A 26,558-nucleotide genomic window follows, 5' to 3' on the forward strand; every position below is an offset into this window, starting at 1 on the left:
ATTAAAAAAATTCCCCTTTCACCTCAAACAAGTGAAGCTTAAGTTCGGTACTACTAGGTTATGTTTAGAAAAATGAAAATAATACAGTAATTTTTGAAGGCTATACATTGTAAAATCCCATAAGTCAGCATAAACTTGGACTGTGCAAGCAAATATAGCAAGTATTTCAGATGTCATTTATTTGGTCCATCAGATGTACAGTATAGTAGTAGTATCTGAGTTTACAAAACATCAAATATAAATAACCTGAAACTGTAACAATACACAAAAATTTGCTTCTTACATTGACATACCAGGCAGTACGAGCTGAAAAACTTGAGTAAATTAACAGTTTTACAGTAATGTACATAGTGCCAGTTGAAGTTTAAGAACACTGTTAAAACATGGCACTAATTTGCTTTATTGAATTTTCCTCTTGACTTGTTCAGGGTGTGAAAAATGTTTAGGACTAGGCTAAAAATATTTTTCTTCAAGCAAAAAATAAAAATGTAGTTACTTAAAATCTGGGCATCAGATGATGACCCTTTACTAAATGAGAGTAGGTTTTTTTTTTTTCCTATTGAATTATACCTAAAAGGTATTTACACAAAAATAACATGCTTTTTCCATGACTGTTTAAGCAAATACTTATCTGTCAGTATTTATAAACTATGTTTTTACTACATTTAATATATGGAATTAATATGGAAAAACTTCTGAAAGAGTCTATTGAGATGAGAGCTTTATCATCAAGAGAAACAGACACAAATTATTTAAGCCACTGGTTTGGTATTCACTTGGAACAAAGGCCTTAAAATTAGTCTAGTTCTGGACATTTTTCACATCCCAACATAATATGCTGTTACTGTATTACATTATTTGAATCATTTTGTCAAGGGGCATTTGCATGCTCAGTCTAATGCTATAATTTCATCTTGCTCTTCTGTCTGCTCAGTACGCACTCTCTTTGTACCGACGCACTCTTTATCTTCTAGTTTTCTCTTGCGGCTTTTGTTTTCCATATCATCATCAACATTGCTTGAAGTACCTTCATCTTCAGAATCAACAATCAATAGATCGTCCTGATCTGGAGCTGCAAAATATTTTTTAATTCAAATGGATGCTGTAAAGATAGTCTACTCTCAAACCAAGTTTCATACATAAAAATAAGAATGTCTCTAATACAACAAATACATCTTGGAGCATTCTTTATCCATATTCTTTGTCATTCAACTGCAAGAGTATTTTGAATTTCTCTGAAATTGGTATAAAATAGGTTTTTCACATGGTTATTTCCTCTTCACTAGAGGTATGGAAAATATTGCAATAACCCAAAAATACGGGAAATGCATTGGTTGGCATGATTTTTTTTTGCAAGTACAAAATAGAAGAATTGCATGCCATCGGCAGCAGTGCTTGAGAAAAGAACTTTTACACACAATGAGCCGTAGTCTGGCCTCTCCTTTCACTAGTGCATTCAGCAGAACTCGCACTAGAAGCCATGCTCCCTGAGAGAGAACACGCAAAGAGAGGGAGGAGTGGAAGGGTGAGCGGACTTAAAGAGCTAAAGGGTAACGAAGGATAAGATGAAGAAGGGAAAATAGAACCAAACGTGAACTTTCAAGACATCTAGTGAATTTTGTTTGTTTTGAAGTACAAATTCACTGTAAAAACTAATTTTATGCTAGCTTTTTTAATATAATTTGAAATCAATACCCTTAACATCTAATCTCCCCTGAAACAAGAGCAAGTGGAAGTGACTACATACTTGTGCACATATCTTTAAATAGGACTATCTGACAGGCAAAGGAACATCATCCAAAAGCGTAAGACAGAACTACAGATATCTAACTTACATGTCACAACAAGTATTCAGATTCATACCCTACCCCTATAAAACAGTATGACGTTTCCAGTACGTTAGCTTTCAGTGCCATGTTCATTTGAGTTAAGCTATTTTGAGTAGGTTCAAAGAAACACCCTACGTTAGGAAGGTGATAGTACTTCTTCCTGGATAGCAAATACTATTTCCTTGCCATGCTTTGCTTGACAGGTGAAAAAATTATTCTGTAAGCAGATAATAAAGACAGCTTCTTAAATTAAATTAACAAAATAAAACATGATCAAAGACATCCACAAAGTAATTTTTAATCTGTAGGGAGAAAGTGACAAATTTGGTTGATTCTTTTTTGTCAAGCAATAGTGTGACCATCAGACAGAATGGGTCCAACTTTATTTAAATCACCGTGCAAATGATGCACTTAGGCTGACAGCCCACCAAGCCCTTGCGAATTAAATAATATAATTTCAAGGTGTATTGGAACGGTACTGTAAACCTTTGTAACAATCTTAAATGCGCATTTTGTAGCAGTTGTGAAAGTGCATTTTTCTGTTTAATATTATACACAGGGGCAACTTAAATGCCTTTTATTTCATGTTGGCAAAGTTAAGGCATAAAACTGAAGAAAACTATTTTAATTGGACTGCATTACTGAAAGACTATTTTGTTGTATTTAATATTGACTACTGTTCTTTACCTGTTGATGTTGAGGGTTGCGCTCCATCATCACTACCATTGGTAATGTTCTTGGATGTTGGTTCTGATGGTTTAGGGCCAACTTTTTCAGGGGTATCACCAACAACTTCAAATTCTACATCTTTTTCTAGGTCTTCACTGCAGAAAAACCCATATGCTTTTAAACAACCAGGTGAAAATAAAAAACTGTCTTTTGCACAAAGTATGTCATTCAAGTACTAGAGCACCCTGCAACTATGACAAAATGAGAAAAACATTAAAAAAAGAGGAAAATCTGTTTAGTCCTCCCTTATAATTTATGCTTTCTCTATTCACAAACACTGTTCCACCCAGTGCCGTGACTTAAAGTGCTTAGGAATGAGAAAAATCATTACCTGAGCTTACCTTTCTTCCTCAGTGTCACATTCCTATTCTCACTGAAAGCGCAATGTATTAATTTACTGTATATAATATGTATATTACTTATCCAGGGTTAAATACCCACATCAGTTATGTTGAAGTGACTCCTATTTGCATTGCTGTATCTGAACACAGGTAGTCAAGCAGGGGATCTACTACCTCTGCAGACTGGGTTGTTTGGGGGTTTTTTTCCATTTTTTATTTTGTTTTGTTTTTTAAACAGCAATTTCTCACTTGTTGGCTGCCCCAAAAGTAAACTTGGTTTTGAACTGTATTTTTTATGTTCTGTAATGACAAATTATTCAAATAAACTTTTTCCAATTACTGTTGTGGGAAAAAAAAAAACCAAAACACCGAACAAACCCAAACCCACCTAAACTCTATAAATTAATAAAAAATAACAATTCCTCTTTTACCTCTATATTTTCTTTCTACAGCTTCATCTTTGAGCTTTATTAATGAATTTAAAATTCTGAGTTGGAAATTCCCTGTGTAACTGTTCTACATACATAGACAAAAATAATTACTTCAGAATCCTTACCTATGAAGCACATTGATTAACAGTGTATAGTCCTGGAGGAAATCATCTGCTTGTAGTCGAGTGCCGTTTCGAATTCCAAAGTCTGATAATTTCCTGTGGTTATTTGCTGGAAAAATAGTGAAAAACTGCAATGTATCCAGCTATTTATATAAAGATTCTTTACACCTGAATAAATATGATTAAACAAGTACTCCAGAAGTTTTATGTAGAAACAGAAGATTAACGTTTATTAGCTATCTTTAAAGTAAAAACTGACATAAGCATATCAGGAGTTAAAACTACTTATGTTTGACTTATTTACCCCTCATGCATCACGTTCAAGCACTTCACTATTATTACATTTACAAATATTTCGGAGATAATATTTGTATTACAATAGTGCCTACAAGCATCATAAAAAGACCACGATCTAAGAACAAGAAAATGAACAGGACTTGCAAACACAGGAAAATAACTGGTGCACTTTTATAGCTGAACACCTATTCTTGAAAGGAATCCTGACACTCCAGGTGAAAAGTACTTTATACAGGAAAGCTGAACTGGACATGCAGGCTTGCAGACAATACCACTAGCTATTCTCGAGCCACGTAAATACTTGCAAATACAGTTCTATTCAAATATTAGTTTACAGGATGAACGCTAAAACATTTGCTATACTTCCATTCTGTCTATCTCGGTTTCTTCCTAGTTTTTATCTACTCTTATCTAAAAAGCTTCAGTATGCATACCTTCTGTTTCTCCTTCTTCTGAAGAGATAAGAATAGTTCCTTTTCCATCATCTATTTGCACATCTGGTGCTACCATAGCAAATTTTTCTTTCACTATCTGAAAAGATGCATACGATTATTTAATCGATATCTGACTTAAAAACACTTAGAAAAGAAAGAACCTTGAATTATGTTGATTTTCTTATCCTGGCTCATTTTCAGGCATCTGCTGAAAGCCTAATTGTGTTTTTTTTTTAACTTCCATGAACAAAGTAATTATATTTTTGCTGTCTGAAACACGCAGGTTCAGATACGCTGAGAATTTTTTTTAGAATACTTCATAAAATGACAGAATTACAAATCAGTTGTGACTACACAGCTGTAATGTGTCCACTGAACTATTCAACGGAAATACAAATTTATTTTTTTGCTGTTAGGTATGAATAGGCTTTAAAACCACCAAAAAGTTACAAAATACAAACATTCTTTCACAAGATAAAGCACAAACGAGCAAGAAGCATACTGGCTAATCTAGGTCTTCTTGTAGCTGAGAGAAATGCGAAATGTAGAGCAAACATAAATAGCTGATGTTCAGTCAAAATATTTTGAACAAACCCCTAACTTTAATAATGCACAGTATTAGAATCAAAATGAAAGCTGTAGCTAATATTCAAGATTTACCTTATCCTGGAGTGTTAACACAGTAACTTTGTGTACATTAAGTTTCACAGTCACTTCTGGCTTACTTGCACATACATAACAGTTAGGATTTGGTGGATCCAAAGCACAAGGAACCAATAGCTTCTTTCTGGGATTTGGCTGCTTGTTCAGAAAAATCTTGGGGACAGACAAAAATAAAACAAGTTATTCTGTAAGTAACAGCACTCATAAAACCCATTTTCCTACAGATTTATTCTCTTAGTCTCACAGGTTGTCCTGTTCCTAATCCTCTTTGACATGCCTGCTGAACAGGAGAAAGTGCATATTACAGCCAGTCCGCAACAACACGGGCGCTGACTGACCAGCTGTTGCCAAATAGAATTGTAACATGAAACAACCATGTTTCATGTGATGTCAGTCTGGTTCTCTCTCTTATCCAGCAGCCAATTTTCATTAAATCAGAGGAATTTAATAATCCTTGAGACTTCCACTTCTCTTTTCATTGTGGCTGAAAGTTCCCAGCGCATTCAGAATCCAGTGAAGCAACAAAAAGCGAGAGACAGCAAAACTGCACAACAGTCCGAGCAGGTTAAATGTGACTTTTAAACAAATAATAAATAACAAGAAAGTAAAAGTATCTTATTCCCACTTACCGTTCTACACTGATCTATTTTTCCTGATAAAATCTTCAAACCCTCCAGCACTATCAGACCAGCTATTACTGCATTAGTAGTAGCTATAGCTGGGATAATATTTCCTGCCATTGCTGCAAAATAAGCAAGAGTATTCAGAAATTCAGTAAATGAAAATGAGAAGTTTAGATTATTATTTAAATAAAACAATGTTATATTTTATCCTTACACTTGATATCAAATCTGCTCTTCATATTCATACTGAAAACATGCATCCTGAGGTTTGCAGCAGAAGTGACAAAATCCATTGCAGAAGGGTCATCCTGACAAGAAATGAATACAAAAAATATTTAAAAAACAGATTACGCATTGGAAAATGTTTGCAACAGTTAGTTGGTTCCTAAAACCTTAAAAACAGAAAGTTAAAAAAAAAGTCTGTGCAATATTCCATTTCAAAGTCAATATACTTCCTCTTTCAGATGGTATGTTTAGACAGAGCAGTAATACGTTAAATACATGTGTTTAGAACTTGTACTTAGTATTTTAGTAGTGAATTAATGTATTAGTATTAATAAAATGCCTTGTACGTTCAAAATAATGTCTAAATCCTAATCTTACAATGTTTTCTGCTCAGTTTCAAAAATTGGTGTTTTAGAAAGACGTATTTTTACTATCTGTTGTAATACTATTTTACTATTTTGTCCCCCCTCTATTTACAAACTTTTTTTTTTTCCTTATGACAAATGACTGCAGGAAGATCACACTGTCTCCGGTGCTAAAAGCGAAAATTATTTTCTTGTTTTTCTTCAGCAAAACCCATAATATATCACATACCTATCATCAGAGCTAATTACCGTGTATAACTCAGTAGAACTCTAGCTACAAACCACTGTATAAGAGCATGTTTTAGAGAAAGCTAAAAAGGAGAAAATGAAGTTGCATTATTGAAATATTTTCAAAAATCAAAATATGACAAATACTTCTGAATTCGTGCTTTTTAAAGTTGGTGAATTAAGTTATTTTACATCACAATAGTTAATCCTTACACTCAGTGAGTTACAAAATACAGAGTGTTTAAAGTATATGTTTGTTTGCATATGGAAAGTGCTTTCAGTGAGGTGCCAGACATTTTTATTCTAAGTAGTACTATTCTGGAATGAAATTGAATGAGTCCAATTAATATTTGTACTACATATGTAGAGTATAACTGGTTCTTATGTATTTGGCAAACTAACCTTATCCCATATAAGCTCTGCTCCATCACCCTTCTCAGCCAGGTGAAGTCTCAGGGTTTCAACACTCTTTGAAAATAAGTGTGCATAGCTCTTGACATCGAGAACCTGCTGATCCTTCAAGACTGCAGAGGATTCATTTTGTTGGTCAGATATGCTTTTCTCTTTGGGAAAAGAAAAAGACCAGGAATATTTATAAAACCCACAGAAGTTCTCCCAAAGAGCTCAGAATTTTCCAATTTCAGCAAAATTAAATATTTTCTAAATTGAAGAACAGTATCCTTAAACTACAGTAGCCCCAACATTTTACAACAAATCTGCATTTAAAATGGCAGCTATAGCTCTAGTTATATTAATTGCCTAGACATGCACAAATTACAGCAAATGTAAATTTTCAGCAAAACTCAGCTTTCAGAGATAAATGTATCAGCGCTTATGGTAAGGTCTCCTAGAATGAGCTGACATGTAATTTTGTGAAATGTGAATTTTCTACAGCCAATACTGAGTATCTAAAATAACAATTGTGAAACAGTTTTAGAAAAAATGTTTTCTATATAGAGAAAAATTTAAAATCTTCAGGAATTGCAAAGAATTAATATATGTTCATTATCAGTACTCAACTGTGACAGTGAGAAAATGTACATATCACAGAGATGCATTAACAAACAGTGAGTATAACTTACAAATATACAGTGGGAGGATGGACAGTTACCTTGATTTTGTACCTCAGCCCAGTCCAGTGGCACGGGAGGCTTTCTTTTCCTCCACAGCTTATCCATTGTCAGCAGATATCTAATGTCATCTTTGAAAAGCTAGGAAACAGTAAAAAAAAAAAATTAAAATGAAGCGGGGGGAGGGAAGACATACTTTATTTTTACATCTGCTGTGAAATTGAAAAATCAGTATTAGATTTATGAGGTTTTGCTTTTCTCCTGGAAAATATTTTCAACCACATAAATGAAAATCAAACCCTGCAGGAAAAAAAACAGATTAGAAAAACTTCTTATTCCCCATTCTCTAACACTTACTGCATAAAGCAGACACAGCTCTGATTAATTTGAGAGGGGATTTTTTAAAGTAAAAATCAAGAAACAATAGTCCAAGCAGTGGGTTCATGTGCCTACTGAAGCCATCGCTACAGGTCTTTGTATACTCCCTGAGATACTGTTACCTACATGCCAATGAATTTCCAAAGTAAAGTTACTACTACCTATCAACATTACATTCTATACTTATTTCCTCTATTTATCCACTGTCAGCAACTATTTAGAAGGAAAACTCCTAAACCAGTCTGTATTTTCTTATGCTAGAGCCTGATTATACATAGAAGATGACTGACAGCCTTTAGGTCCTCAGATTGGTTCTGATTATACCCAGTGAAACTCCTACAGAATTCAAGTTTACCTTTTCATATTAAAAGTAATTCAAATTAAGTTTTTTCTGTACAGTATCGACAAGCTGCTGAAGCCATCTGTACAGACACAGATGGAATGCCATAAAACAAGCAAGTGTTGTAAAAGAGCAACACTACAGCAAAACTGGTGGAAGTTATAACATAATTGCATAACTGATGGCTAGCATTAAGTGTCCAAACTGCGTTTTGACCTAACTTTAGAGCACCTCATACACTTCAAATAAAGACATTTATTGGGGGTAAAGAAGATACCTTAGTAAAAAGTTTAACTGGATCGTATCCAGTTGATTTAGCCCACTCCTTAGTTGAAACACGTTTAATCTCACCATCTTCATTGGATGCTCGTGCTCTGGCTTCTGCTTCTGCTGGCTCCCCTATTAATGAAGTATTAAGCAATATTTTAATTAAAAAAAAGGAAAATCACATCCAAATATTTCCTCTAGAGTCAATAACCAAAATTATGCTTTACTGCGCCCAAGAAAAGCTGAATTAGACACAGTGCGTCTACTCCTGTTTGCTTCTGCAATTGCAACTCACTAATTTAAACTTAATGTAACTTAATTCCTTTATTGGCAGAAACAGCGAACAATTGTTTCCTATTAATTTTCTCCACATAATGTTGCAATTTCATAAATCTCTAACCATCCCCTTTCAGTCGTTTCTTTTCCTGGCTGAAGAGTCTTAGTTTGGTTAGAACTTCAACACAAAAAAAAAAATCAGCTTCCTACCTCTGGTTATTCTTACACATAAAAATTCCATGCATACAGATGCTATTCATTTTGTATTTCTTTCCCAGTTACATCCAGCAATTGCCACCGTGATTCCTAATAAGCAGCAGGTTGATGTTTTCATAAAACTATCTATTAACATCTTGACTGAATGAGAAAAATCAACTCGGAGATCATCACTTTATATGTAAATTGGTGAATGTCTCCCCCCTTTCACCAACGCATCATTTGCATCATTTCCTATTTATCTGCACCAAATCTACCTAATGTCTCATTGCCCAGTCATTCTGTATTGTGACGCTTTCTACTGCTTCTTGCAGTTAGTCCTCATCTTTATTATTCTGAGTGACTTTGCTTAATCATGCATGCTGAACAGCACCGGTCCCATCCCCAATCGGAGACACTCCTCTAATCACCATTTATCTCTATCATTTAAGTAGTTTATCCACTTCAGGATCTTCATCCTTTTTTCTCCCCATGGCTGCTTAGCTCCTTCAGGTTCCTCACAAAAAGTTGTTGAGTGCCCCCTGCAGATTCAAAACAGCATAAACCAGATATGCTTGTCCACAGGTCTGCGGATTCCTTCAAAGGACCTGCAGAGCCGTGCAAGGCCCTTCCCTTTACAAAGGTTGCACTGACTCTTCCCTGATACACCACATACGCCCACCGATTCTAAACAGCATTATCGCTACGGACAGTTTGCTCACTACAGACATGAGGCTACAGCTCAGGCCTTCCTATAATTGCCCTGGTATCTTTGTTTAAATAAGTGGCATTGTGCCTGCTACCTTCCAAGTGTTCCAGCAGCTGTTGTTTTAAGTGAGTTTATACACCACTCTTTTTAAGACCCAGCTATTTCATTCTATACTTCCTGTAGGAAAAACCTGTCGGGTGATCACTATCTGAAGGTCAGAGAATCTGAAGAGTCAGAGGATCCTCTAAGCTCCCTCTCCCAAGTCCATTCATCTATCAAAGGATCCAAAAGAAGCAACAAACGATGCTTATTCACCTTCACAGTAACTACGGTTACTCTTCTTACAGAAAAATACTGAATAGCTACAAAAACATCACTGAAAATGGGCATATTTCCTATGTAGATTAACACTGAAGCGTTTCAGGCTAGGAGAGTTCAAACACAACCCCTGTATTTCTTTGCAATCCCTCAGATAAGAGCGGAAAATGCGGAGTGACTACAAATATCACTCAGTTCTCAGTCCTCAGTTCAAAAGACAAGCCTCCTAATTGCAGGGAAGGAAGCGCTCCATCAGATCCAAATATATAGGGGAAAAAAGGCCACCCTGTGAAGACCAGTTATATTTAATCAATACTTCAACCTCACTTTCCAATTCAAGTTTCTGTGCACATGAGGAAGACTGTTTGCTGCAAAGGGAACAAGAGTCTCCAGATGGATACAAACCTGTTCATCTAAATCGCATATCTTACACCTGGATGTGTTAACTGGAGCTTTATAATTAGCAAGTGCATTGATGGTGTTCCTCACAGCTGTTCTACCCACGCTATCTGAGAACAACTAGCGAATGCTAGTGACCCATCTTACACTGTATTAAAAAGTTTTCACAACAGCTGAAGTAATCGTTTCAAAAATGTTTTAGGCTGCCCACAAGGGCCACAGTTGTGACAGGTGAAACTACTACACTGTTGTCATTTTGAAGATTATTTTTTGCAACACTCTCCATGCAAAAACCTCTGGTATGCACTGTGCATCAAGTTAACTAAAAAACACCGAAATTGTTTCAAGTATCTAATAAGCAGCAGTATGAGGGAACTAAATTATGCATGGTGTACATGAAGTTCTGTGAGGGAAACTACTGTTAACACACCGCAAACACTTGTTGTCCAAGGGTACAGTAAATGGAATCCTCTTAAAAGAAATTGGAGCTGAACTCTCTAACCTTAAGAAATGTACAGAAACAAGTCATAATCTCTGAAATAGAACATTTCGGTAGCAGGGTAAGCTACCAGTTTGTATCACACTCACAGGCAGCTTCAGGATCAGCTCTGTCAGGAGAGACTTCTTGATCAGCATCTTCTTCTCCAAACAACTGGCTGCATAATAATGAAGAACAACAACACAACACTAGAATTTCATCATATCTGGTTAAAGACTGAAATATTTGCTAATGGATATATATCCACTTTAGAATTCTTGCTATCAGGGTGCCACTTCATACATTGCTTTTTAAATTGTTGGGATTTATCACACGTGGACTTCACACTGACAACGCAAAATGTCCAATACAAAAATGAGTTCAGCAAAACGGTTCTGTATAACTCACTCAATAGTTCACCTAGCCTTATATTTATACTGCAGTACTGAATGCATTGCTTATAACCCTCCAAGATCCCAGCAAACTTTACATCTGTTAATACATGCATTAAACTGAAAAATGTGTTAACTTCACACAAAGGTGAAGAATAAAGTAACCTCAACCTACACTGCTGTGCCAAACTACTCTGCCAGATTTTCTGTGATATTAGAGCAAGGCCTAAGTACTAACCAACCTTTCATCTTTACATTAAAAGAAAAAAAAAAAAACCAAACATCCAAAAAACTCACCCCAAAACCCAGGCCAAAGAACTGGAGGTTTTTGCTATAATCCACATTCATTTAAAAAAAAACAAAACAAAACAAAACAACAAAAAAACCCCAAACAACAAACACAAAAAAAAAGTCTGTGTCCACTTTATTTCTGTCTGTACGTTTACAAACCAGAAGAGTGAGCCATAGTACCTATTTTCTGTTTTAAAAAAATCACTTACTTGAACAAATACTTAGCCCACACAATGCAATGGATAGGTTCCGATGGCGTATTTCGGATTGTGCAGCCTGGAAAAGTCTTCTGGGTTGGTTTAGGATGACATTCATAACATTCTGTCACTCCCTGGTGAAAAGTGAAATATTTGCTTGTCACACGGTGAGGGCTACTGACAGTATATGCTATTACCAGATGAACTGTAACTGTATCTCAAAACACCCAACTCCCTGTTGTCTAAAATAGCCAATGATTTAAACTTAAAGCGACAAGAGTAATACGCAACCTAACCTTTTTAATAACTGTTACTTGTCCAAGGTAGCCTGCAGTTCCACTCTCTATAAGAGGAACATCAGCAGCCAGACACATCCTGTTCACGTGGTTACGGGCAGCTGCAAATCGAGAGTTTTTAAAGAAAAACTTTAATAATTAGAAAAATAAAGTTTTACTTCTCCGAATTCAAACTAGCCATCTATGCAAACATTGATCCTTAATCTGCCTTATTTCGTTATAGAGCCTTTTTCACAAAGTCAATTTTCCAGTTAACACAAAATACATCGACACTATTAAATACAACAAACACAACTGAAGAAAGTTACATATGTACACACAATACTTATCAGTTCCCATAAAGCAACAACATAGCAGTTAATGTTTACTTTCAAGACCCCTGTAAAAGCACTAACTACCCTTTCAAGTTTCTAGTAAAGCACATGAGCATTAGTGAAACTACAGATGGGTTAAGACGATACTTGTTATTTAACTGACATTGCAGAAGTACTAAGAGTAGAACACATTAAAGTTCTGTTTCTATGAACAAGCAACAGTATTTTCATCTCCAATATAAAATCATAGTGAAAACTTCACCTCTGTTATCCAGAGCATTCATAACCAACGTAAACTGGCGGAAGAACTCTACGTTATAGTCAGGGCTACAGAAAAGAAAAACAATACTCAAAATGGCATATCAAAGTTGCTGGTTATTACGCCACAACAGAAACTATACACATGCAATGGGTGGACTGATGTTCGTGTGATAAATTGCACATATTAGAAATTTACTGCTAGCCTTTAACTGCCCCATTTGTCTTCTGCCCATTTTAAAGCTGGGTGAAAGCATGAATTTTACGCTGCTGGAAGGACGCTATTGCAATTAGTACAAATTTGACCAATGGCACAGGCAGACAACGAAAAAGAGATTATACTGCTCTGACCTAATGACTAAATTGGCTGAGCTGTGGGTAACTGACCTTAAAAACCATCAGCTGAGGCTAAAACATGCACACTGTAATTACCATAGCTCATCAGACTGTTGATAATTCATTATATATCACATACTGTGATAGCTCAATTGGTTTTGATCGTGCCTCCATACCCTTAGGAGCCAAGACATGGGATTTTAAAATCTTGACACTTTAGTATCCTTAAATTGCATTTTTCTGATTTAAAGAAGAAGGTGACAAAGAAGAGACAGTAAAGAAGAAACAGGATTAACGGTTTTACAGTTTCAGGAAAAGGATGCAATGAGTCAGTGTCTCAGTGGCTAATAGCAACATTAGAGTTCAAACTTTAATATTACAGAATATCAATTTTTAAGTAACTGGACAAATGTAAATTAAAACATGGGAAACAGCTAATGAAAATCTACATAATCTTGTACTCATTGGTTATGGATCATAAAGACTAAATTTTAACAGTTTTGGGCCTACATAAATGGTACTCAGTTACCTACACACACACACAGAGGACTTCATTTCTTTAGTCATGGACTCAATATTTATTTTAGTCAAATTATTGCTCAAGACATCAGGGCATCCTTACAGTGTAGAAACGTATATAGTAAATGTTGCTAATAAAATGAAAAACAGACAAAAGCAAATGACTACATCTTACTACCAGAGCTTGAAAAAAACTCATGCAAAATCCACACTCCTACTCAGGTGCGTGGTAGTCTCATATTTACAGCTATTTCTTCTTACTGCAGTAGCTTTGTAGAATATCTTAAAGCACACCATCGTAGCATTTAAATAACACAGTACTTGCAAATCAAAACATGGAATTAGAGCTTAAAAACAAACATACTTCATGATGCTATCATGGTAAGCTATAATATTAGCTTCTGGATAAAACTGTAACACGCTTTCCTTGGCAACCTAGAAATAAAAAAAAAACAAAAACAAAAACACCACTTATTATTTCTTCCTTCCTTCTAAAGATAGACTCAATACCAGTTGAGTATCGAGTAAGTTGACTACCTTAAGAGATTTAAATACTTTTATAATGAAATGTTGTGGATAGCCATGAGCAACCAACCAACACTTACCTCTTCACAGTAGAAACAAAATTGTGACATGTTTCTAACACTGTCCATAAAATAATACTGAGTAAGACTTGAGCTTTGACTTTTTCCTCACCTGTGATTTTGATCTTCCAACATGTTTCTTTTGAAACAAAAACTGCCTGTTGAGATTGCTGACATCAATAGTATCCAAATCAATCTATAAACACACAAGAGACAGCCATTTCACTTTTACAGAAGTAAAAGGAACAAAATCATTAACAGGGTTTGAAGCCAATGCGATTGACCAAAGTGCATAAACTTGACAGACCCCTTTTTGGACCTGCATACAGGTGTTACATCTGCACTACAGCAACTGTAGAGGCGCAAGTGATCACCTAATCATCTTCAGGAATCCATACATTTTAAATAATTACTAACGATGGCACCATACGTCAAAAATTAAGGGCTACATGACAACAAACTTTCCGAAGAAAGAGGCCCTACTAAAAATGCATGTGAATTTTGAGACACATATGCACAGTAGTTAGTAGAAAGTCAATAACTGATTGTCCTATTTACCGAAGGATAAAGATTTTAGTGAGAATTCATCAGGAGCACAGCATAAAAACTCAGAGGAGATACTGCAGAAATCGGTCTGGATAGGTCCAGTCAGACTCTACGTGGGACTAACCACCCTGAACGCTGGCTCTGCACCACACTTCCCCAACGTCCAAGAAAGGCCACTCAGCAAACTAATTAGTACTTCTACTTTGTATTTGAACATCGCTTTGAGCAACTAAATCAGTAAACTGAGGGCTGCATTGTCATCTAATTCATACGCTGCAGGGTAAAACCTTTTACTGTTTGTCACCAGGACTAACTGCTTAAGAGCATATTAAAAAATTATGAAGTCTACTTACAAAAAAAAAAAATCCAATCACACAATCAAGATGTTTAAAAAGATACCTGTGATGTACAACCTCAAAGGATGCCATGACTGTAATTCCCTGAACAGCCATGTTTCTATTTATTAATATATGCACATGAACATCAGAATTTCCGATGTCTTTACCCCCACCACAAAAATTAAGAAGACTTAATTAGAACTTTGACAAGATTTATTCCTACCTTTGTTGCCACTACTTTTCCTTTCATTAAACAGCTTCTCTGATCAACAACTCTTTTTAGAACTCCTCTCTTGTCCCTAACATTTTTAACTAGGAGGGGAGGGAGACAATTTTTCTAAGCCTCAGAGATATTTCTCCCAAATTCCCATAGACAATGCTGACATACTCAACAGAGTCATGCTTTCAGCTATGTGGAGAGTACTATCAGACTGACTGTGCAGTGCGAAGTTTAAACATGACCTTCTGAGGGTGTTCTCATACGCTTTTAATTTTATTAACCAAATTTGAATAACAAAAAAGTACGCCACACACTTCTCACTGAAGATCCTTTGCATGCGAGATCCAAGCTCCAAGATTAAACTTCCTGTTTTCTGATAGGAATATTTTTAATTTAAGGATTAAGTTTTAATATACTAAGAACTGTAATGCCTAAAGAGTTTTATTTAAACACTAAATAAAAGCACCTGTGGATATAGAGCAAACAGAAAATATACAGTGTTTTAGAAATGTATTATAAAGCAGACTGTTAATCTTTATTACCCATAGTATCCTAGTAACTACCCATGGTCTTATATCTTTTCATGAAAATGGTATTTGCACAAAAACACATTTCTGCCTCCTTTCCTTTCTCATAAGACGCACTCAGAAAGCTTGCTTAGTCCGAAGCCAAAAAGCCCAAGAACCTCAAGTGAAAATACTTAAGTGCATAATTCTGTTAAAACTTCCACTACCCAGAAAGCTTTTAGTATTTTAACTGGAGATGATAAGTGACATAAGCTACAACTGAAAACACTACTACCAAGACCAAAAGAAGCAAAGGAAGTTTTTCTCCAAAGAGAATACTTGAGACTATTAGACCTCAACAAAAGCTTCAACCTAGCTAAGAATGATCAGAATGTAACAGTTCTCTTATTAAGATAACTTTTTCACTGCTCCCATTTTTGTAAGTTAGAAGGAAAGGCCTCAGAACTTCCTAAGAATGTATATGCATGTTCTTAATTCAGACTTGGATTTTGAGTAATTTGATTTTGTTCTTCATTCACGAGGAGAATGGCACTGCTTTTCAACAAAGTATACGTAATGAAGTCACATATTTGCAATTTTTCTGGTATTCAAAACTACTAGATTTTTTTTTAGTATTAATATTTTGTTTTAAAAAATATTTCACAACTTAGGAAAATAAAAAGCATTTTCAGGTGTTCAAGTTTATTATATTTAATAACCAAGGAAAACCCTCAACAATATCACAAACGTTGACAAAAGCAATTTAGTCTCCTAATAGCAAATTTTCTCTTTGCGTAACAATTCTCTTTTTGCTCTCGCCTTGTCTTTTGCCCACCCACTCCATATGTTATCAAAACGTTACTGTCTTGCATAAAACACTGCCAATGATATTTTTAAATGAAGATGGCCCTGATCCAACATGTACTTAAGTTAATGGAGCCCAACCAAGTCAGTCTTGAAAGACAATAAAAAAAAAAAATCATACTATAATAAGTGAAACAATAAGCATACCTCAATGAGATTTATGCCTAATGACTAACTGGAAAATCAGGAGATATTAAACTCTTTCTATTATAATGGACTGCAGGAGTACACAAATGACATAGTAAGGTAGAAAAAAAAAAAAAAAAGAGGGGAAAAAGCAGTGCAGAAAATGTAGGCTTCCACTCTTCTGCATATGTTTACTTCACCGATACAATGTTAGAATTGGATAGGCTCTCAGTGGCAGACTCAAATCAAAGGGAATTTGAAATTACACTTAAGCACATCCTACAAGTTTTAAAAAGTATTTCAGTAGAAAGGGCTGAGTTGTACGAATAACAGGGCAAACCAGTAGCTGTACTCTTCTACGAGCTGATGTAGTTTTAGATAAAAGCTGTTTCTAATATGCTCTGCTCAACAAGTCTGACTGTAAAACCAAACTTCTTACAACTCATCACACAGAGCTCTCAGATGTGACTCCTGGCCAGGCACACGCAAGTGAAAACGTATTCAAGGAAACAGACCTGTGCTCTAGCTGGATTTGTATTCCCGTGATTTCTTAAAACCATATGCTTTTCGTAACTACAATAAGAAATTAATGAAGGTGTGCAACCTACGTAATCAGAGTTTTGGTAACAGTATTTCTCTCTATCCCGTTTTCATTACCACCCTCTCAGTTCTGCTTTCCTATACACAATCGGAGATTAGTATCAGGAAGCAAAAGTGAAAGCAACAGCCCGCGGGAAGCTATCGTGACCGAACTTCGAAGACTGACAGTTTTGCAACTCGGTATCTAAAAATACAGTTCACCTCCCACGTATTTTGTTTTTCGCTGCAATCCATCACCGGACCATTATCCGCAGCATGAGCACAGGCGGCATTGGGCAAAACTCGGACTCCGCCGAGCAATCCCTGGGCAGCGAACACGGCACGCCGCTCTTTCCCAGCAGGTTTCACCTACGGGCCCCCGGAGGAGCGCAGCCGCTCCTCCGCCGAGCGACGGCCGGCCCCGCCGCTGCCCCGGGCGCGGCGGCCCGGCCTCCGGCGGGAAGACCGCCCTCTCCCCCTTCCCGGCGCTCGCTCCCGCGGGGAGCCCGGGCGCGGCGGCCCCGCCGCCCGGGACGGCCCCGCCTGAGGCGGCTGGCGCCCGCAGGCCGCAGCCCCTTTGTGGCGGAGCCCGTCCCCCGGCGGCAGGGGCGGCGCGGCGCGGCGGCCTCGCCCGGCGGCTTTGGCGGGCCGGGAGCAGTTTGAAAACACGCAGACAATGCGGCTGCCGGGAGGGGCCGCGCCGCCACAGCGCCCCCGCGCCCGCCGCCGCCCCGGCCCCCTCCGGCCCCCGCCCCGCTCCCGCCTCCCCCCCCCCCCCCGCCCCGGCCCCGGCCGCGCCGCCGCCCCCTCATCCGCCCCGGCCTCCGCCCCGGCCGCGGCCCCGGCCCGCACCACGTCGATGTTGCTGAAGCCGGTGAGCACCAGGTCCTTGAGGAGCTCGCAGCCGATGCCGCCGGCTCCCACCACCAAGAGCCGCGCCTGGGCCACGGCCTCCGCCAGCTCGCTGCGCAAGGGGCCCGACACCGGCACCGACACCGGCACCGACATGACGGCGGGCGAACAACGGCGGCGGGCAGGGAGCGACTCCGCGCGCCTCTCCTCAGCCGGGCCGCACTCCGGACAGCGAGCCCGGGCGAGACCAGAGCGGCGGCCGCCCGCCTCGCCCGCAGCGCCCCCTGCCGGCGGGGAGGGCCTCGGCCCGCTCCCGCGTACCGCCCGGGCAGGCGGCGGCGGGGCCGGGGCTCGGGCGGGACGGAGCGGACCGAGCCGCCGGTTCGAGCCCCGCGCCCGCCGCCGCCCGGGCCCGCCTCGGCGGGGGGCTGCCTGCGGCCCGGCGCCGGGGCGCTGCGGGAAAGGCGGCCCTCGCCTCTCTGCTGCAGCCGTCGGTGCAGCCAGGGCTCGGCCACAAACCGTGCCACAGCCGGGGAAAAGAGCGGGCCCAGCCCCCGCGGGAAGCGCTGGCAGCGCTCAAGGCATAACTCAGGTTTTTATATATGTCAGCCTAAGTTAACTGACTTGCCTCTAGAAGCTGACACGGTAAGCTACCATTCTTCCTTAAAAAAAGTAGTTTTGCACACTTCAGCTCTCCCCCTTCCCCCCCTTTTTTTTAAACCCACACTTTCAGTGCGTTAATTTATGCTGCAGCATTAAACCTGTACAAAAAGCTTTGAGGACGCTTACTTAAATTACTCCTCCATTAAGTCAATTAAAATACTGCAATTTAGCCTAAACCAACAGGGAGCTCCACAGAAGAATTCAGGCTGTTGTAACTAAAGCAGCACGATCCGCTGGCGCGCACCAGGCTGCGGTAGAAGGCGGCTGCCGGACCTACCCCATCGTCCTGTACCTGCCAGAACAGAAGCGCTAACGAAAACCTCCACCTTTTCCCCACCCAAAGCAATGTGACTGCCAGAGCTCATTTAGCCATGCAAATGGCACTTGTCCTTCACTGGAAAAACACAGAGAAAAGCTTCATCATAGGACGAGCGCAGCGACAGCAAGGCCCTTTCAGCCACCACCCGCTGAATTCCCAATCTGTGGTTAAAACAAAACAGATCTGTTTTTTAAAGTTGAGCTTACATTAAGTTCTTCACTGCTAACAGTTTCTAAAAACTGGATCCTGTTTGGCTGATGAATGCCAACAGTACACTAACCGCAATAAGACCACCTTTCTCCTTTACTTTCCTCCCAAATGTTAAGTGTAACTAGAATCATGAAACAATCTCTACACTTAGATTTCCATGTGTAAACGAAGTATGCAAGTTTTCCGTTGTCACATTTTAGAGGCATGCTAACATATACTTCAAACAGTTATTCTTGGAAATAAGCACAATGTCATCAAATGAATTTCATTTTTCACCACATCTGAGGAAAATTCTGTTGCACAATTACACACTTTCACCTGCGGTAAAAAAAAACAAACAACAGACTTGCCATCTATGCTGAGAAATACAACAATTTATTTAAATAATCTCTGATCTGGGTCTTCTTGTACAAAGACAAATTCTTCAAGAGGGGTTTGATGATTTGTTGGCCAACAGCTTCTCTCACATGTGTAAACTATAACAGTTCCAAATTCCACTGACAGATCTAAAAACAAAGCAATAAAGGTATGTAATGTAAAGGTATGAAAAAATGACATAATCGGGGCTATTGCTTATTGCTATACTTCAATCTTTGCCAATTCAGAAAATATTTTTCATATTCAGTCTCCTACGTACGTAGCATTTTCTAATTTTAAAGATTTTAAAGCAAGCTGACTCAGAATTTTCAAAGAGCTTCTCAAGTGTCTGCAATCTTATCTGACAATATTTACTATTTTCCAAGGCCTCATTTAAGAGGCAATAAAGACAAATTACTCCCAAGGTCATGGAATTATCTATATTGCTGTTATTAAAGTTCACTAGCGAGCAAATGAAGTTGCAATCATAAGAGTCTCCATAAACCAGAGCTATACCTTTTGCTTAGTGAAATCTGTACTGGAAACAAGAGTGGATTCTATGTAAGATGATCCCTGTAGTTAAGCACATCAGTGCGTGTGGTTAGCAAGAGCCAATCCAAATTGCAGATCATTAAACTTTACCAAGACAGTGACTGTTTCTAGTATTCATTCAGCTAAGTCAAAAGTCAACACCTGAATCACTCTGGAGCATGCTGACCAGCGCTGGCATGAGTTGAAATTCAAATACTCTGTTGCTTCCACAGTTACTGCAGGCTGGAACACCTTTGTTAATGTTGGCTGGAGGAGACGTTATGAATAAAGGCTGGCCACCCCAAGAGTATCTAAGGGAAGAAAGGAAAGAAGTAATTTTTTTTCTAAATCTAAATTTCATACGAAAACTTACATGTTGACAACAGTGTTCAGGATTCTCTGAAACCTCAGAACTTGCTTCAAGTAAAAAACATTGTTATGAGCCAGAATCGTTGCTTAAGCTCAGATGAGCCATTAAACAAAGAATAAAGATGGAGAGGGGGAAATACTTGGAAGGCCAACACTTGGAAAGTCTTAAGAAAAGAGCTGGATCTAAAGGAGACAAATGCTTTGAACTGACACCTCCAAAATATGCTGTATCTGACTCATTTAATCAAGCAAACTACAGTTTCCTGAAAAATGGAATCCTAACTAGTGGCAGTTAAAAGATATTCAACATAGAATAGGTCTCGAAACCACTGTAGTTATGCCACAGAAGTGATGTTTTATTTATAAGAGCTATCATAGCTCCACAACTAACAGGAAACCAAGATCGAGGACGGTTTCGACTGAATGCCAAGCAGGGGAATCTGTGCTGTGCTGAAAGCTCAACGGAGATCTGGCAGCCCAAGAGAAACGGGGGTCTACCAGGCATACTCGCAATACCCAGGAAGGGGAAAGGGAGGGCTACATCAAGATTATAGTGACAGTCATAGGGATCACCAGAGGCCATGTTTTAGAAGAATGGAAAATTCAAAGAGCGTAATACTGCAAAGCAATAGATCCAGTGAAAAAAAGTTGTCTGAAAATGTTACTTGCACTCTGCACTAGTACATTTTCTGTATAATTTTTGATAGATAATTAATGGAAGTTTCTAATGTTTCTTATCTGTGTAACCAGCCCCTCGGACTTTACCTCCTCATCAAAAAGGCACCAGTTAGTTCCACCTGGTTCTGGAAACCTGATTAAAAAAAGGTCCTGTCACTACACTGAGACAGCTTGACCAGACAGGCTGCATTGGACTCTCTGGAACAAAGACGCTAAAAACTAACACTTGGTACGATCCATGAAAACCCCGTGTATTATCTGGTACTATGAATAATTTATGACTTGAACTCTTTGCTATGCTTTCATTCAGAATTAACTCCTCGTTTGGGAAAGTGGCTGCTCTGAGGTGAAATCTGCCTCTGTTCTAGGAAAAGCAACAGATTTACAAGAACTGAATACTGCAGGGTCCTGAGGGGTAATCACAATAAGCTGCAGAAGAACTCAGGCTTTAAAACAAGTAATTTCTTACTTCAGTAACATCTCAAGGACTGAGACATAAGCAATTACAATCAGGTTACAACATTTCAAAGGAGCAGATAGCCTTGGAAATCTATCACAACAGCAAACCACTGTGTATTATACTTCCACCTGAAAACTCTGTCTTGGAAACCTCTATGCCTGGATTTCAGCAAGTCTTCAAAGACAGTCTGGGTCTGTTCTCATCATGTCTTAGGCTGAAGAAAGTCTCCCGTAGCCAGATCTGCTGTCTCTGATCCTGCTTTGCTTCTCATCTACTTATACTTTGTACAAAAAAGCCTAACCAGGGACTTTAGTCTGACTACACAGGCACAGTAACAGACCTCTTGGTGGCTTTTTTTTTTTTTAATTAAGAAACAAAAATATACATCTATTTCCAATGAAACAGTTTATTTTGATGTACTAACAATCCATATCTATACTCTGTATCTCCCTGTTACAACCAGATGATCAACATACCTTAGAATCTGTTCAGGACACGCAGATATTCTTTTCATAAATTTATGGAATGTGTGATCCCTGCTTTTGACTTCGCTCTTCTCATATTTTTCATTATCACCTTCACCTGCAAAACTATAAGAAAACAAGAAAAGAAACACAATTTCCAATAAGGTTTTCAGTACGATATGCATGCTTTAAATAAGCAATGGTTACTATACGTTCACATTAAATTATACTAAGTACACTGAAAAAAACTATACGTTAGATGAAGAGGCAATTCCTGTTAGAGGTTGCAAGTGAACATTTTGCTTCTAACTAACAGTGTTTCAAACTACCACGTGAGATTCAAATCCACCAGATACCTGCTTATTCCTTAAAAAAATCATTCCCTTAGTAACTTATCAGTTTTTCTAGTTTTTAAATAACAATGTTGTCTTTTAAAATTGAGTTAAGTGTAATTAAAGTTCTATGATTCTATAAAGGTCAACAAAACTCAACAGGAATACCACTACCAAAAAGCGTTCTATGCAGATTCTGCAACTGACAGTAGCTTTAGTTATCAAAAAATCAATGTTGTCCACAATTCAGGAAAAGTCACTGTACATGTTAATATAATCAAAAGAGAAATGGTCTGGATGTAAGTGCTCACTGTGATCACCTAAGTCAATACTGAAAATATTTTCAGTAACTACGTTCAAAAATTGTTTTTCAGACAACCTTTACAAAAACCTTCAGGAATCTTACCATCATCCCAGTCTCCAGTCAAAATCCCTAAGTAATTAAACTCTTAAAAATACAACTGGAATATAAGAAAAACTTTAGCCTTGTAAAGAAAAAAAAAAGTCAAATGTCACAATATAAACTCACGCCATTTAACACAAGATATTGTTTAAACCACATGGATGTTTTAGTTGTTGCTAAGTAGTGCTTACATTAGTCAAGGACTTTTCAGCTTCTCATGCTCTACCGACTGACGAGGCTGGAGATGCACCAGAAGCTGGGAGGGGGCACAGCCAGGACAGCTGACCCAAACTGGCCCAAGGGCTATTCCATACCACATGGCATCGTGCTCAGTACAGAAACTGGGGGGAGTTGGCCAGGGGGCAGCGATCGCTGCTCAGGGATGCTTTTATCATTAATATTATTATCATTATTTCCTCCTCTTTGCTGTCCTATTAAACCATCCTTATCTCAACCCACAGGTTTTACTTTTTTCCCTCGATTCTCTCCCCCATCCCACCTGGGGGGTGGGGCGGAGAGTGAGCGAGCCCCTGTACGGTACTTAGTTGCCGATTGGGGTTAAACCACAAGGACCCAGTTATGCACAAAAAACATTCAGATTTAGTGCGATTTAGATTATCGGTCAGCACACAGGAAAATACGTAATCCCTTCGGTTTCAGCATGAAATCCACACCTGTTCTCACCTTTCTGACATCAACTGTTCCAAATCAACACCCTCTCTCTGCTGATACTCCTTCAATAGCTTATCTGCATGATCTGTATCAAGGAAACCAATGTAGTCTTCCTCATCCACAACACTAATGTAAAAGGGCTGGAACACAGGAGCTGAAGTAGACGTTGCCATTACCATTCCCTCACTGACTGGAGGATGTGTATTCAGGAAACCTGACCCATCCGTAGCTTCAGACAAGCGAAGCTGTTGGAACTGGGATGCACACTCCACCTCTCTGGACAAGGAGCTGCTCATCTTTTCATTTAGGCCAAGCAGCTGAAGGGAGGCACATGCAGGAGATTCTGCTCCATCACAGGCTCCCCAGTCATCTGCTTCATCACACCAATCCCTTGCAGCAAAGTTTGATTCTTGTTTCTGAGAAAAGAAAAGAAAAAGAACATTGTCAAGATCAGCCACCCTAATACACTTAAAATACAGTTTCATAATAGATAAGAAAACTAAAACCTTAACCAAATGCTTAGTGTTATTTTGCCTGTTTTCCTCACAGTGGTAGTTACCAGCATACCCACGTTTACTTTTCACAGCAGCACAGTTATGGCAAAAAACATCTCACACTGGAGAAACAGAACAAGAATTCATCGGCTTTTTGAATAGCCTTTGTACATCACGTTGCCATACCTTGGCAGCTGGCACGACCACTGACAGCTAGTTTGGGTACCTTTGTCTGAAGCACAGTTACTGCGCCCCAGGTAAGCTCAAAGGGCAGAATATGGAGGAAAATAATAGTAATAACAACAACAATAACAGTAATACCATTATTTTATCAGAGTATAAGATCATTTACCACAGACCAAAATTTCACATTGCAAATGCACCAGCTGAATATACACTTCTGCCTGTCATCACTAATTTGATAGCCATCCTCCTCTTTCAATCTTCTTAAGTCAACATGCAGTTTTTCTTCACAAGCAAAAATACCAGAAGTATATTAACAATAATTGTGTCAGAGGAATTAAAATGGATGATAAAATTTTAAAAATCTATTTAAATTAGAAAACAAAGAAAACATCTTAAAGATCCAAACCTAAACAGTATAGCCCGATCATTTAAAGTTGAAAAATAATGTTTAGGTAGCTCAAGTAATTAAAGTATTAAGCCTCAGTTTTGAGCATACAGTTGGACTGCAATCTCCACTTTAAAACAAGCTTATCATAGATCACAAACAAGCAGTTAATCTTCTAGTAAATAACATGTAGTACTCACGGTGTCAAAAATTCCACGACCACGACTTCTCCACATGACCACATACATGACTCAAAACCAGCACATAGCACAGCTTCCCGAGAAAGGTTACGGTTACTTAAACGAGTACATACACGTGCGAAACTCATCCAGCTCAACTGCATTTTTATTTTAAAGCCTCCTCGGCACTGCGCCTCATGCAGCACGCTGAAACGAAGGGCAGAGCCCAGGAAGGCCGTTTGCCACTTGTACCTGCTGCGCGCTGTAATCTTGTGCTTTCTCTTCTCGTGTGGGCACATACTGGGAGCGCAGCACCTGCCAGCTTCAACGTGCCGTGTGAAAAAAGAAAAGACAGACTCGTGAGGCACAGGCGGCTTGGCCCGAGGTGGCATTTAGTGGCCGCAGCTGAGCGGCGGGCGCGCAGGCCTGCCGCCGGCCCAGGCCCCGCCGGCCCCGGCCCCACGTCCCCACCAGCCCAGGCCCCCCCATCCCCCGTCCCCACCAGCCCAGGCCCCGCCGGCCCCGGCCCCCCCGACCCCAGGCCCCCCGGCCCCGTCCTCACCTCCCCGGCGCCCCCCAGCAGCCGCTGCCGGCGCAGGCGAAGACGTTGGCGAGGCGGTGGGCGGGGGACCCCTCCAGCGGGCAGTACACCTGCACCAGGTGCGCCAGCGCCCCGCCGCACACCCCGCAGCAGGGGCAGCGCGGCCGCACCGAGGGCACCCAGTCCTGAAAGACGAACAGCACCGGCACCGCTGGGGACGCTCCCGGGGCGGCGAGGAGCCCCCTCGGGGCCGGGCCCCTCCGCCGCCATCTCCCGCCCCCGCCCCGCCCGGTCCCGGCCCTACCGCGGAGCCGCCCAGCTTGTTGGTGGCCCAGGCGGGAGCCTGCCCGCCTCCCCGGCACGGCCCCGCCATGGCGGCGTCGCGGAGCCCCAGCAGCACGGGCGGCCCGGCCGCCATCGCCGCGCAGCGCCACGCCGCCCGCCTCGCTACGGCGGCCGCCGGCGGACACGCGCCGCCGGACCGCTCGCCTGTGCGCATGCCCGCGCGCATGCCCGCGGGGCCCGGGGCGCGCTCCCGACCGTCCCCGTCCGGCGGCGGCCCCGCTCCGCGCTCCGCACCCCGCGGCCGCGGAGCCCCTCGCCCCCGAGGGTCCCGTGCGGCCTGAGCGGCCCCGCTTACGGCCGTTAACAACGGCGAGGACCCGGTCTCGGTCCGGTGTCGGGGCGGGCCGGTGCGAACTTACCCCTGCGGGCAGAGCTGGCCCGGCGCCTCGCCCCTGCTCGGCCACGTTACGTTCCGCGCCTGCAGCCGCCGCGGGAGGGCAAGGCAGCGCTGCCGGCCCGCCGAGGGCGGCCGGCCCGCCGAGGCACCCCGGCCTCCCGTGGGGCTGCGGCCCAGAGCCGCTTCCAGATAAAGAAGATCCTGGAAGAGCACGAGCCCAGTGCTCTACAAGAACACTAAAATTTCTTAGTTTTGCCTTAACAGTGCTCAAGTACAAATGATGAGTGAACTATTTAGCAAGCCCAGATACCTGCCAAGAAGGGCTTTCCAAGTGCAAAGCCAACGTCATCTGCATGATCTGCTTTTGCAAAGTTTGATTTTGAACACTTAGTTGAACTTGGTTGATGCTGAAATCCAGTACACTGGATTGTCTAATAGACAAGTAAGTAATAAAAACCCAGAGCTGGTGCTTCAGTGTTATTTGTTAAAGCTCCGCATGGAAGCAAGAGGTTTGCAGAAGCTCAAAGGGGAATTGCATTGGTACCTGCTGAGGTACTACCAGCCAGCAATGCCTGCTGGTTGCCATATGTGAGTTGTTATTACTTATTGTGAGTTTTCACAGAATGATCACGGCTCACGGCTCCGTTCCCTTCTGGGGTAGGTTATTCTCGGGTATGGGTAGCGTCTCCTGGAGCTTG

At 40.5% G+C, this 26,558-nt stretch overlaps 2 protein-coding genes across 3 annotated transcripts; both read right to left on the reverse strand.

Moving 5' to 3' along the window:
- UBA2 (ubiquitin like modifier activating enzyme 2) lies at window positions 1-18,161 on the reverse strand. Its single transcript, XM_082320219.1, has 17 exons — window positions 17,936-18,161; window positions 14,017-14,100; window positions 13,685-13,755; window positions 12,470-12,534; window positions 11,894-11,994; window positions 11,610-11,731; window positions 10,828-10,895; window positions 8,353-8,474; window positions 7,399-7,498; window positions 6,690-6,850; window positions 5,684-5,777; window positions 5,476-5,588; window positions 4,844-4,999; window positions 4,184-4,280; window positions 3,456-3,561; window positions 2,517-2,653; window positions 1-1,072 (listed from the first exon to the last, which is right to left on the reverse strand). Exons 1-17 carry the CDS (start codon window positions 18,089-18,091, stop codon window positions 891-893), a joined length of 1,935 nt encoding a protein of 644 aa, XP_082176345.1. The 5' UTR covers window positions 18,092-18,161; the 3' UTR covers window positions 1-890.
- Window positions 18,162-19,502: 1,341 nt separating this feature from the next.
- Window positions 19,503-25,612, reverse strand: PDCD2L (programmed cell death 2 like; the record flags this gene model as incomplete). 2 transcript variants are annotated; one of them, XM_082319407.1, is made up of 7 exons in its annotated part: window positions 25,483-25,612; window positions 25,200-25,363; window positions 24,890-24,959; window positions 23,406-23,809; window positions 21,999-22,112; window positions 20,178-20,326; window positions 19,503-19,633 (listed from the first exon to the last, which is right to left on the reverse strand). In XM_082319407.1, the coding sequence occupies exons 1-7, from the start codon at window positions 25,594-25,596 to the stop codon at window positions 19,503-19,505; spliced, it is 1,146 nt and encodes a 381-aa protein (XP_082175533.1). In that variant the 5' UTR covers window positions 25,597-25,612. The 2 variants fall into 2 exon arrangements, with proteins under 2 accessions (XP_082175533.1, XP_082175534.1); XM_082319408.1 differs by lacking the exon at window positions 25,483-25,612 and having other exon boundaries at window positions 24,772-24,959; window positions 25,200-25,333.
- Window positions 25,613-26,558: the final 946 nt, after the last annotated feature.

This window comes from Platalea leucorodia, assembly GCF_965183815.1.
Source record: "Platalea leucorodia genome assembly, chromosome: 8".
NCBI classification, from domain to species: domain Eukaryota; kingdom Metazoa; phylum Chordata; class Aves; order Pelecaniformes; family Threskiornithidae; genus Platalea; species Platalea leucorodia.